Source organism: Oncorhynchus masou, chromosome 17 (genome assembly GCF_036934945.1).
Source record: "Oncorhynchus masou masou isolate Uvic2021 chromosome 17, UVic_Omas_1.1, whole genome shotgun sequence".
Lineage (NCBI taxonomy): Eukaryota > Metazoa > Chordata > Actinopteri > Salmoniformes > Salmonidae > Oncorhynchus > Oncorhynchus masou.
The window spans coordinates 41,755,399-41,768,995 of record NC_088228.1 but is presented as its reverse complement, the minus strand read 5'-3'; the positions used below and the strand labels follow the sequence as shown (position 1 = coordinate 41,768,995).

At 46.5% G+C, this 13,597-nt stretch overlaps 1 protein-coding gene across 3 annotated transcripts in view; it reads right to left on the bottom strand.

Annotated features, from left to right (window-relative positions):
• Nucleotides 1–1,176: 1,176 nt before the first annotated feature.
• The window catches only part of camsap2b (calmodulin regulated spectrin-associated protein family, member 2b), a 146,881-nt gene continuing 134,460 nt past the window's right edge, over nucleotides 1,177–13,597 (bottom strand). For 2 of the 3 annotated variants that reach the window (XM_064993404.1, XM_064993405.1), the window contains 4 exons: nucleotides 6,026–6,091; nucleotides 4,800–4,939; nucleotides 4,518–4,636; nucleotides 1,177–4,416 (listed from right to left, as the gene is read on the bottom strand). In XM_064993404.1, coding sequence (XP_064849476.1) covers nucleotides 4,114–4,416; nucleotides 4,518–4,636; nucleotides 4,800–4,939; nucleotides 6,026–6,091 — 628 coding nt within the window. In that variant the 3' untranslated portion in view covers nucleotides 1,177–4,113. The remainder of the gene's footprint in view (nucleotides 4,417–4,517; nucleotides 4,637–4,799; nucleotides 4,940–6,025; nucleotides 6,092–13,597) is intronic. The other variant, XM_064993406.1, reaches the window with a different exon arrangement.

The following is a 13,597-nucleotide window of genomic DNA, read 5'->3' as shown; positions in this document are numbered from 1 at the left end:
TGAACTACAACTTTCGTTTAAGAACAAAACAAAAGTCAACAGCGTTTGGAGTAAACGGTTTGTGTAGCAAAACGATTTGCAACACACGGCGTAATGAATACACCCCCGGGTCAAGCAGCACAGGGGGGATAGGTGGGGAGCGACAATTCTCACGCATAATTAAAAAACACGCTCCCAAATGCAATTTAAAGCGCACCTTGGTCTAAAAAGACATGGTCTGAAAACACTGGATTTGTTTCTGTTGTTGAAAAAGCGTAGCTGTCACGGCGATCCTGCTTCGATTGGTTTTTCTCCTTCCTTTCTTGCCTCGAGTCCGCTGCTGCTGCTACCCAGCCCCTTCGCTTGTCAAGCGCACCGCTTCCTTCACCAATCACACCCCAGCATTTTCACAAGGGCGCTCCAAGCATCTCTTGTCTTGCAAGTCAAAACCACACCGTTTTTGGCTACGGATCAACATTCCTGGCTACTACCATCCATTGAGTACGCGCATCAAGTTGTCATTAAAGTCCAATTATGCCACTTTCAATGAGATAATGACTTGTCTGGGTGTATGACACTTCCAAGAGAATACTTGATGGTGGATGGCTCGGCCTAATCCTCATGCCTTCACTGCTCAGACTAGATGGTGTGTTCCGTTTGCGTGTAGGCTAATCGCAGAATCACAGTGGAAAGTTCAAAACTGATTAAATGCTTGAAGAACATGGCCCCCTGAAAAGGCTTTAAGAGGATTAAGACAGACAGTGATAAGAAGTAAATCTGTTTGGTAGCCTTCCAGTTACTCTTCTTGAATGCAAGAGGGGACGACTAGTGCATTACTTCTCAATCATTAGGTGATACCTAGTGGTATTAAAAAAGGTGCTTTCAAAGGACCTGCATTTTTATGAGAAATTCTGTAACAAAATGACAAACGGTTTATCTTGATATTTTACCACTGGTATGCTCATCCCTGTATGCAAACCTATGCCTCTTTCATAAGGTGTTGACCTTCATGGCACAGAATCTGCGTTTGTTTCCCCTGTGGCCTCAGGTTGCAGGTTCAAGACCCACTTGTTCTGTAATTAACTGGATATTGTGCTGTAGGAATGTGAACATTGGGCACAACAAAGAATCCAAATTTGAACCAGCCTAAAATGAGATTCAAGTGGATAACCAGGCTTCAGAAACACCAGTCACAAGTGTTGATGAACATCTGCATTTTAATATTGTTCAAAGGAATTTATAAAAAAGAACAAATACATGAACATATTGACAAGGTTCAAATAAAACACATTTAGATGGGGGAAAACACAGAATGGTATCTCACACATGTCTGATTATCCACTACAGTAGAGAATGCAGTGGAAACAGTTTGCAATCAGTTCTCTCTCTGTTTCCTGCCCGTCACTCATACAAGACATATTGTACCCTCTCATGGTTTTACATTTCCCTTTGCAACAGATATGCTGCTCATATGAAACCTCAAAATGGTAAATGGTTTCAAAAAATACTTTATACGACAAAATATATGTACAGTGTAAACACTGCTTTGCTCCAAAATAAACATAAATGTCTGTTTCCTTTCATAGGTTAGAACAATGTAACATGAAGCATAATGTAACAGATGTTTTGAAAGTCCTGAAGAACTATGTTTTATGTTTTTGTGATCTGTATTTTACTTCATTTATGTAAGTACGCAGTTAAATCAACTACAAATACTGCAATCTACAGTGGGACAGAGTCATGAAATTCTATTCCTTACTCTCTATTGAATATGTACACATATGTATTGTGGGCTACTTTAAGTGTAATAGGAATTCAACAGTAAAGATACTATCCACAATAAAGTAAAATGCTTTTGAATATCTGTGAGGTCCAAACATGTACAGTACCAGTCAAAAGTTTGGACACACCTCATTCAAGGGTTTTTCTTCATTTTTACTATTTTCTACATTACCGTAGAATAATATTGAAGACATCAAAACTATGAAATACCATATATTGAATCATGTAGTAATCAAAAAAAGTGTTAAACAAAGATTCTTCAAAGTAGCCACTCTTAGCCTCGATGACAGCTTTGCACAATCTTGGCATTCACTCAACCAGCTTCATGAGGAATGCTTTTCCAACTGCCTTGAAGGAGTTCCCACATATACAAATGAGCACTGAGCACTTGTTGGATGCTTTTGCTTCACTCTGCGGTCCAACTCATCCCAAGCCATCTCAATTGAGTTGAGGTCGGGTGATTGTGGAGGCCAGGTCATCTGGTGCAGCACTCCATCACTCTCCTTGGTCAAATAGCCCTTACACAGCCAGGAGGTGTGTTGGGTTATTGTCCTCTTGAAAAATAAATGATAGTCCCACTAAGAGCAAACCAAATGGGATGCCGTATCGCTGCAAAATGCTGTGGTAGCCATGCTGGACACTGACAGTGTCATCAGCAAAGTACCACCACACCTCCTCCTCCATGCTTCACGGTGGGAAACAGTAGGTGTGTCCAAACCTTTGACTGGTATTGTATGCCAACAAGGATTTTTATAAGATATTTTCTCGGAATTGCACAGGCTCATGACACAATTTGTGGAACTTGCTTCTATTCTAAAGCTGGAAATTGTCCTGCCAGTGACATTGAAAAGGGATCACACACTTGCATTTTTTTTAAACAATTGAAGGCCCCATATACAGTATAGTACGCTTATATACGTCCATATTAAATGATAAATGCTAGTTTCACTCATTCATTTTGAATGGAATAACCATTATATACAAACGAAATTAACTTATACAGTATATATTGTCTTAAAGTATGTTACACACCTCTGTTGATGAAACTTTAAAAGCCTTTAAAGTCCCAGTGCAGTTAAAAGCATAATTGACCTGTGTTTGATATATATTTCCACACTATGAGGCTGGAATAATACTGGGAAATAGTGAAAATGATGGTAATGCCCTACTAGTGTAAGAGCTGTTTGAAAAGACCATCCTGAAATTTCAGACTGTTTTGGTGGGAGGGGTTTTGGCCTTCTATAGTGACATCACCATGCAGTAAATTAGTTATTAGACCAATAAGAAAGAGTTCCAAACCTCTCTGTCAATAACAGCTCACTCCCAGACTGTCCTAGCAAAATTATTGCTTGAGAAATTGCTCTTTGCTAATAAGCTATTTTTGTTTCCTTTTGGCCATTTAAAACAATCACAATATGGTACTTAATTGTTACCCAGAAATGATTTGATATTGAGATAAAAACATCTGCATTGGACCTTTAAAAAACTTCCAAAGCCTTATCAAAAACATTCAATAAATTAAGAGTCAGTTGCTGACATTCCTGTGAACTAGATTATACTTAATCAATGACTTTACAATCTAGTTCTTATCGGAAGTTATGACAACCTACTTAACTATTGACACATTATGTAAACCCACCTTCTCTGTCTCATCTTTCAGCCACAGAGAAAAGCAAGCCTCACACACAGCCACTCTCAACAAGCTCTCATATACGTATCATCTTGTACTCACCAAAACATCACATTTGGTGCTTAAATATGACCTAATCACTGCGCTTTCACAAAACAAGCATAAGGCCACACATGATGAACATAGGGAACTCAAACTCGATCTATTTCAAAAGGAATGACATTCAGTGCTTCAGTGGTCCGATTCAGTAAGGCTTTCATCAGCCCCTTTTTGTTTTGGCACACGAGAACATGGGCACCCACGCATGCTGACGAACACACACATGTGCACCATTAGAATGACTCTGGGTCCCACACACACACGCACACAGTCTTGCATAACAACAACAATGTCCCTTGAGGCTTGTGTTGATGTTTTTTCCCCCTACATTCCAGTTGTGCATAAAGTCAATAGTGTCCTGTTTAGAAGAAAATCCCCTACCACATATTCATCAAATGAAACTGTACATCAGATATCAGATCCAGATGAATGCCAAGTGTAAGTGTTCATTAAATATCTGAATGGGAAAGAAGATTAGAAAGATGTACTCTTTAGCACTGTCACACCAAACCAGACCCTGTTATATCCCAGGTCACAACACCCGCAAAGCCTCCCCTCAGTCCTCAACTATAACTCAGGACACCTATATCCTGGGTTTGGTATGAAAGGGGTTGTTGCTGTGACTACTTGAGACTACCCAGTTTCTTGGGCGTGCCCTGTTTCTTGGTCTGCCACAGGTGAGCGGCGATGGTGATGGCATCTACACTAGCTGACATTGTCTTGGCAGGGATGTGGCTGAACTGCTTCCTATCTGAGTTATATTTATACAGGCCCTCGATCATCTTGGCTGTGATGCTCTTGGGCCCGATGCCCGCCAGCTTGGTGATCTCCTCCGTCTCAGGGCAGTAGGTGTACACCGAGCGGAACTGGCAACCCGTGTCTCGGAACAAAACCAGGAAGTTGTTGGCCCCCGACCTCTCCATTTCCTGAAAGAGATAGTGGAGGAAAAGAAAGGAACAAATGTGAGGTAAAAGAGTGAAGTAAAATTAGAGAGAAAGAAACATATTGTGTACAGCAAATCACCTACATCTATTATCTTATTCTTCTGTCCTTCGTTGACCTTGCCCGCCAGGCAGCAGTGGGCCAGGGCGTTCTGGATGATATGCTTGTTGGACTTGGCACTGGGCTCCTTGTACAGCTTTGGCCCTGAGGGAAGAAGTGAATACCAGCATAAGGAATGCAGTAACAAACAAACAGACACTCACAACACAGCCTGGTCTACACATGGGCTACATAGCTCTGGTATACTGCAAGAGTTTGGTCTCCTTTTGAAAGCAGAATACCGTGATTGCAGTGGAGCGGTCCGTACCTGTGTACTCTTGGTTGGAGGGAGTGGAGGAGGTTGTGGACTCGTTCTCCCAGTCCTTCTCTCCGTTATGAGACGGGCAGGACGACAGATTGCCCTCCGCAGAGTCTGGCCTAGCAGAGTCTGGCCTAGCAGAGTCTGGCCTAGGGATGTACACACACACACATATATACAGTACGAGTGACACATGCGTGGACACACACACAATAACAGACACACAATAACAGACACACAATAAGAGATACACATTCACAGAAAAAAACAGACATAGACATATACACCACGTACACACAGACACATACAGAGAAACAGGGTCCGAGATAGACACAGTTCTCCCAGGCAGCCTTCCCTGCTCCCTCATATTACATCATCCCCAGTGATCTCTGTGTCCCTGGATCAGATCAGAGGCATGTGCAGTAGAGCAAAGCTATTGTACAGTCCAATCATTATGGCTGCTAGGATATGGAGAAGAAACACTGCAGTATGCAACAGCAGCTTTAGGCAACTGTACAGTGACAAGACAGAATACAACTGCAGCAGCCACACTCCTGTCCCAGGCCCAGGCTCATTCATGTCGTAAATGGGGTTAGGGTTAGTGTGTACCCTAGTTTGAAGTCTCTGCATACAAAACAAAGGGCCTGTGGCTCCATGTGAGCCAGCATGGCTGTGGAAGTTACCGTGCCTGGGACGGGAGAGCGCCCGTCTGCTGCAGCCTTGATGGCTCTGACGCCGGGTCTAATCTAGAGGTAACAACCACAGACAGCAGCATAACATGTAGCAGCTAGCATGGAGCAGCCTCGGAGCAGAGAAAGGGCAGAGTCGGTGAGGCAGGAGGCTGGGCATGTATGAAATGAGGCAGAAGCAGCTGCGGTACTGAGCGGAATTTTCTCTGTCTGTTTTAAAGGAGGTAATTAGCCAACACTTAACCGATACAGCATGACTGTGAAATAACACATCTATTAAAACATATGGATGTGTCCTCTATGTCTCAGGTCATACTCGGAATGAATGTTGGTGTACTGTGTGTGGCTTGCTCAAACATGATTCATAAATATATGTCTGCACATGGGATATTTAGATAGATTCTGTTAGGTATGGCTCCAGGGAATTGTTCTCAAAGATATTACCTCAAGTAAAAGCAGATTGATTGCTCAATCTGGACTGTGATGCACTGAGATGAAAGTCTCGATGAAAGGCCCTCGGCTGGTCTAGGGAGGGGAGTTACTAACCTTCCCTTCCTGTCTTTGGGAGAGCTTAAAAAGAAAGAGATATGGCCCTTCACAGTGCCTAGTTTACTGCTTCCGGGAGGTCCGTGCAAAACAGAGAGCGAGGAGGGAGAGAAGATCAAGAGAGCGAAAACCGTTTTGGTTGCAATACCTAGACAAGTCACAAGACACATGAATGTCCTCTTGAAGAAGTATTCGTGCTTTTGATGCTCTATAAAGCCTTTTTTTGTATCGTAGCCAGCCTGTTTGTGCTTTAGTCAACTCTTTTGACGTGGTCATGCTAAAGGAGTTGGCTAAACTGTATGTCCTTTTTTTACAGATTTTCTCAATCGCTTACAAGTATTTTTCTGGAACAATATTGTCGAGTTCAAAACAAGACACAGAACTCAGTGGCCTTTTGAAAAACAGTAAATGTGTTTTCAAAACATAATTACCTTCTCGAAACATAAATACATTCATCAAAACTATATTATACCGTCAAAATTGCAAATACATACAATAGAACACGACTGCCTGCAAACAGATGAACACTACCATACTTATCTCTCGAGTCCAAGCAGGAAAAACAGAACATTTTTTTAAAAGTCCAAGTAGATCAATTATACACCACTGGGCAAAAACTGGCTGAATCAACATTGGTTCCATGTTATTTTTTAGGGTGGCCTAGTGGTTAGAGCGATGGACTAGTAACTGGAAGGTTGCAAGTTCAAACCCCCGAGCTGACAAGGTACAAATATGTTGTTCTGCCCCTGAACAGGCAGTTAACCCACTGTTCCTAGGCCGTCATTGAAAATAAGAATTTGTTCTTAACTGATTTGGCTGGTTAAATAAAGGTAAAAATACAATTTCAACAAAAAAATGAAATGTGATGCTGTTGACTCAACGTGGAAAATTTTGCAAAAAGTAATCAACGTAAGGGAATTGTTATTCACCCAACTTTTAACCCAATTCCAATGACATGGTGACATTTGTTGTTGAATTCACGTTCGCTGACAACTGACGTCTGTTCGGATTTGCAGTCACTATATAATGATGATCAAAATTGGAAGTACAACTATCCAACTATACTATATTTCACGAAACAATTTCATACATATCAAATTAAATACGATTCCTAATTTAAAAAAAATGTATATAGAAAAAGCCCCCAAAATAAGTGTGAAGGATTTACTCATCAGTATCCACATCCATGTATTTAATACATAGGCTAGTTCGCTCATAGTTTTATAGACTTTCCATTGGTGCACAAACACAATCCACAACAGAAATAAGTGAAGGTGAATACAATGGAAGAACAACACTGGTCCTGGGTGACTGAGTTGGTAGAGCAGGGTGCTTGTAGCGCTAGGCTAACAACACTGGTCCTGGGTGGCTCAGTTGGTAGAGCAGGGTGCTTGTAGCGCTAGGCTAACAACACTGGTCCTGGGTAACTCAGTTGGTAGAGCAGGGTGCTTGTAGCGCTAGGCTAACAACACTGGTCCTGGGTAACTCAGTTGGTAGAGCAGGGTGCTTGTAGCGCTAGGGTAACAACACTGGTCCTGGGTAACTCAGTTGGTAGAGCAGGGTGCTTGTAGCGCTAGGCTAACAACACTGGTCCTGGGTGGCTCAGTTGGTAGAGCAGGGTGCTTGTAGCGCTAGGCTAACAACACTGGTCCTGGGTAACTCAGTTGGTAGAGCAGGGTGCTTGTAGCGCTAGGCTAACAACACTGGTCCTGGGTAACTCAGTTGGTAGAGCAGGGTGCTTGTAGCGCTAGGCTAACAACACTGGTCCTGGGTAACTCAGTTGGTAGAGCAGGGTGCTTGTAGCGCTAGGCTAACAACACTGGTCCTGGGTGACTGAGTTGGTAGAGCAGGGTGCTTGTAGCGCTAGGCTAACAACACTGGTCCTGGGTAACTCAGTTGGTAGAGCAGGGTGCTTGTAGCGCTAGGGTAACAACACTGGTCCTGGGTAACTCAGTTGGTAGAGCAGGGTGCTTGTAGCGCTAGGCTAACAACACTGGTCCTGGGTGGCTCAGTTGGTAGAGCAGGGTGCTTGTAGCGCTAGGCTAACAACACTGGTCCTGGGTAACTCAGTTGGTAGAGCAGGGTGCTTGTAGCGCTAGGCTAATAACACTGGTCCTGGGTGACTGAGTTGGTAGAGCAGGGTGCTTGTAGCACTAGGCTAACAACACTGGTCCTGGGTAACTCAGTTGGTAGAGCAGGGTGCTTGTAGCGCTAGGCTAACAACACTGGTCCTGGGTGACTGAGTTGGTAGAGCAGGGTGCTTGTAGCGCTAGGGTAACAACACTGGTCCTGGGTAACTCAGTTGGTAGAGCAGGGTGCTTGTAGCGCTAGGCTAACAACACTGGTCCTGGGTAACTCAGTTGGTAGAGCAGGGTGCTTGTAGCGCTAGGCTAACAACACTGGTCCTGGGTAACTCAGTTGGTAGAGCAGGGTGCTTGTAGCGCTAGGCTAACAACACTGGTCCTGGGTAACTCAGTTGGTAGAGCAGGGTGCTTGTAGCGCTAGGCTAACAACACTGGTCCTGGGTAACTCAGTTGGTAGAGCAGGGTGCTTGTAGCGCTAGGCTAACAACACTGGTCCTGGGTAACTCAGTTGGTAGAGCAGGGTGCTTGTAGCGCTAGGCTAACAACACTGGTCCTGGGTGACTCAGTTGGTAGAGCAGGGTGCTTGTAGCGCTAGGCTAACAACACTGGTCCTGGGTAACTCAGTTGGTAGAGCAGGGTGCTTGTAGCGCTAGGCTAACAACACTGGTCCTGGGTGGCTCAGTTGGTAGAGCAGGGTGCTTGTAGCGCTAGGCTAACAACACTGATCCTGGGTGGCTCAGTTGGTAGAGCAGGGTGCTTGTAGCGCTAGGGTAACAACACTGGTCCTGGGTAACTCAGTTGGTAGAGCAGGGTGCTTGTAGCGCTAGGCTAACAACACTGGTCCTGGGTGGCTCAGTTGGTAGAGCAGGGTGCTTGTAGCGCTAGGCTAACAACACTGGTCCTGGGTAACTCAGTTGGTAGAGCAGGGTGCTTGTAGCGCTAGGCTAATAACACTGGTCCTGGGTGACTGAGTTGGTAGAGCAGGGTGCTTGTAGCACTAGGCTAACAACACTGGTCCTGGGTATCTCAGTTGGTAGAGCAGGGTGCTTGTAGCGCTAGGCTAACAACACTGTTCCTGGGTGTCTGAGTTGGTAGAGCAGGGTGCTTGTAGCGCTAGGGTAACAACACTGGTCCTGGGTAACTCAGTTGGTAGAGCAGGGTGCTTGTAGCGCTAGGCTAACAACACTGGTCCTGGGTAACTCAGTTGGTAGAGCAGGGTGCTTGTAGCGCTAGGCTAACAACACTGGTCCTGGGTAACTCAGTTGGTAGAGCAGGGTGCTTGTAGCGCTAGGCTAACAACACTGGTCCTGGGTAACTCAGTTGGTAGAGCAGGGTGCTTGTAGCGCTAGGCTAACAACACTGGTCCTGGGTAACTCAGTTGGTAGAGCAGGGTGCTTGTAGCGCTAGGGTAACAACACTGGTCCTGGGTAACTCAGTTGGTAGAGCAGGGTGCTTGTAGCGCTAGGCTAACAACACTGGTCCTGGGTGACTCAGTTGGTAGAGCAGGGTGCTTGTAGCGCTAGGCTAACAACACTGGTCCTGGGTAACTCAGTTGGTAGAGCAGGGTGCTTGTAGCGCTAGGCTAACAACACTGGTCCTGGGTGGCTCAGTTGGTAGAGCAGGGTGCTTGTAGCGCTAGGCTAACAACACTGATCCTGGGTGGCTCAGTTGGTAGAGCAGGGTGCTTGTAGCGCTAGGCTAACAACACTGGTCCTGGGTGGCTCAGTTGGTAGAGCAGGGTGCTTGTAGCGCTAGGCTAACAACACTGGTCCTGGGTGGCTCAGTTGGTAGAGCAAGGTGCTTGTAGCGCTAGGGTAACAACACTGGTCCTGGGTGGCTCAGTTGGTAGAGCAGGGTGCTTGTAGCGCTAGGCTAACAACACTGGTCCTGGGTGGCTCAGTTGGTAGAGCAGGGTGCTTGTAGCGCTAGGCTAACAACACTGGTCCTGGGTGGCTCAGTTGGTAGAGCAGGGTGCTTGTAGCGCTAGGCTAACAACACTGGTCTGGGTAACTCAGTTGGTAGAGCAGGGTGCTTGTAGCGCTAGGCTAACAACACTGGTCTGGGTAACTCAGTTGGTAGAGCAGGGTGCTTGTAGCGCTAGGCTAACAACACTGGTCCTGGGTAACTCAGTTGGTAGAGCAGGGTGCTTGTAGCGCTAGGCTAATAACACTGGTCCTGGGTGACTGAGTTGGTAGAGCAGGGTGCTTGTAGCGCTAGGGTAACAACACTGGTCCTGGGTAACTCAGTTGGTAGAGCAGGGTGCTTGTAGCGCTAGGCTAACAACACTGGTCCTGGGTGACTCAGTTGGTAGAGCAGGGTGCTTGTAGCGCTAGGGTAACAACACTGGTCCTGGGTAACTCAGTTGGTAGAGCAGGGTGCTTGTAGCGCTAGGGTAACAACACTGGTCCTGGGTAACTCAGTTGGTAGAGCAGGGTGCTTGTAGCGCTAGGGTAACAACACTGGTCCTGGGTAACTCAGTTGGTAGAGCAGGGTGCTTGTAGCGCTAGGCTAACAACACTGGTCCTGGGTAACTCAGTTGGTAGAGCAGGGTGCTTGTAGCGCTAGGCTAACAACACTGATCCTGGGTAACTCAGTTGGTAGAGCAGGGTGCTTGTAGCGCTAGGCTAACAACACTGGTCCTGGGTGGCTCAGTTGGTAGAGCAGGGTGCTTGTAGCGCTAGGCTAACAACACTGGTCCTGGGTGGCTCAGTTGGTAGAGCAGGGTGCTTGTAGCACTAGGGTAACAACACTGGTCCTGGGTGGCTCAGTTGGTAGAGCAGGGTGCTTGTAGCGCTAGGCTAACAACACTGGTCCTGGGTAACTCAGTTGGTAGAGCAGGGTGCTTGTAGCGCTAGGCTAACAACACTGGTCCTGGGTGACTGAGTTGGTAGAGCAGGGTGCTTGTAGCGCTAGGCTAACAACACTGGTCCTGGGTGGCTCAGTTGGTAGAGCAGGGTGCTTGTAGCGCTAGGGTAACAACACTGGTCCTGGGTAACTCAGTTGGTAGAGCAGGGTGCTTGTAGCGCTAGGGTAACAACACTGGTCCTGGGTAACTCAGTTGGTAGAGCAGGGTGCTTGTAGCGCTAGGGTAACAACACTGGTCCTGGGTGACTGAGTTGGTAGAGCAGGGTGCTTGTAGCGCTAGGGTAACAACACTGGTCCTGGGTAACTCAGTTGGTAGAGCAGGGTGCTTGTAGCGCTAGGGTAACAACACTGGTCCTGGGTAACTCAGTTGGTAGAGCAGGGTGCTTGTAGCGCTAGGGTAACAACACTGGTCCTGGGTGACTGAGTTGGTAGAGCAGGGTGCTTGTAGCGCTAGGCTAACAACACTGGTCCTGGGTGGCTCAGTTGGTAGAGCAGGGTGCTTGTAGCGCTAGGGTAACAACACTGGTCCTGGGTAACTCAGTTGGTAGAGCAGGGTGCTTGTAGCGCTAGGGTAACAACACTGGTCCTGGGTAACTCAGTTGGTAGAGCAGGGTGCTTGTAGCGCTAGGGTAACAACACTGGTCCTGGGTGACTGAGTTGGTAGAGCAGGGTGCTTGTAGCGCTAGGGTAACAACACTGGTCCTGGGTAACTCAGTTGGTAGAGCAGGGTGCTTGTAGCGCTAGGCTAACAACACTGGTCCTGGGTAACTCAGTTGGTAGAGCAGGGTGCTTGTAGCGCTAGGCTAACAACACTGATCCTGGGTGGCTCAGTTGGTAGAGCAGGGTGCTTGTAGCGCTAGGCTAACAACACTGGTCCTGGGTGGCTCAGTTGGTAGAGCAGGGTGCTTGTAGCGCTAGGCTAACAACACTGGTCCTGGGTAACTCAGTTGGTAGAGCAGGGTGCTTGTAGCGCTAGGCTAACAACACTGGTCCTGGGTAACTCAGTTGGTAGAGCAGGGTGCTTGTAGCGCTAGGCTAACAACACTGGTCCTGGGTGGCTCAGTTGGTAGAGCAGGGTGCTTGTAGCGCTAGGGTAACAACACTGGTCCTGGGTGGCTCAGTTGGTAGAGCAGGGTGCTTGTAGCGCTAGGGTAACAACACTGGTCCTGGGTAACTCAGTTGGTAGAGCAGGGTGCTTGTAGCGCTAGGCTAACAACACTGGTCCTGGGTAACTCAGTTGGTAGAGCAGGGTGCTTGTAGCGCTAGGGTAACAACACTGGTCCTGGGTGACTGAGTTGGTAGAGCAGGGTGCTTGTAGCGCTAGGCTAACAACACTGGTCCTGGGTAACTCAGTTGGTAGAGCAGGGTGCTTGTAGCGCTAGGCTAACAACACTGGTCCTGGGTAACTCAGTTGGTAGAGCAGGGTGCTTGTAGCGCTAGGGTTGTAAGTTTGATTCCCACCGGGGACCAGTACTAAAATGTATGCTCTCGATAAGTGTGTCTGCTAAATAGCTAAAATGTAAATATGAATGTATACAGTGCATTTTGCCTTATTCTAAAATTGATTAAATAATTTGGTTCCCTCGTCAATCTACAAACAAAACCCCATAACGACAAAGTGAAAACAAGTTTTTAGATATTTTAGTAAATGTATAAAATTAAAAACAGAAATCCTTATTTACCTAAGAATTCAGACCCATTGTTATGAAACTCAAAATTGAGCTCAGGTGCATCCTTTTCCCATTGATCATCCTTGAGATGTTTCTACCTCTTGATTGGAGTCCATCTGCGGTAAATTCAATTGATTGGACATGATTTGGAAAGGCACGCATCTGTCTAAATAAAAGGTCCCACAGTTGACAGTGCATGTCGGAGCAAAAACAAAGCCACGAGGTCGAAGCAATTGTCCGTAGAGCTCCGAGACAGGATTGTGTCGAGGCACAGATCTGGGGAAGGGTACCAAAAAATCTCTGCAGCATTGAAGGTCCCCGAGAACACAGTGGCCTCCATCATTTTATTCTCAAATAGAAGACGTTTGAGAAACAAGAAACAAGATTCTCTGGTCTGATGAAACCAAGATTAAACGTTTTGGCCTGAATGCCAAGTGTCACGTCTGGAGGAAACCTGACACCATCCCTACGATGAAGCATGGTGGTGGCAGCATCATGCTGTGCGGATGTTTTTCAGCTGCAGGGTATGGGAGACTAGTCAGGATCGAGGAAAAGATGAACGGAGCAAAGTACAGAGAGATCCTTGATGAAAACCTACTCCAGAGCGCTCAGGACCTCAGACTGGGGGCGAAGGTTCACCTTCCAACAGAACAATGACCCTAAGCACACAATCAAGACAACGCAGGAGTGGCTTCGGGACAAGTCTCTGAATGTCCTTGAGTGGCCCAGCCAGAGCCTGGTCTTGAACCCAATCGAACATCTCTGGAGAGACCTGAAAATAGCTGTGCATCGATGCTCCCCATCCAACCTGACAGAGCTTGAGAGGATCTGCAGAGAAGAATGAGAGAAACTCCCCAAATACAGGTGTGGCAAGCTTGTAGTGTCATAAGGATGTAACATAACAAAAAAGTCAAGGGTCTGAATTCTTTCTGAATGCACTGTATGCCTCCATC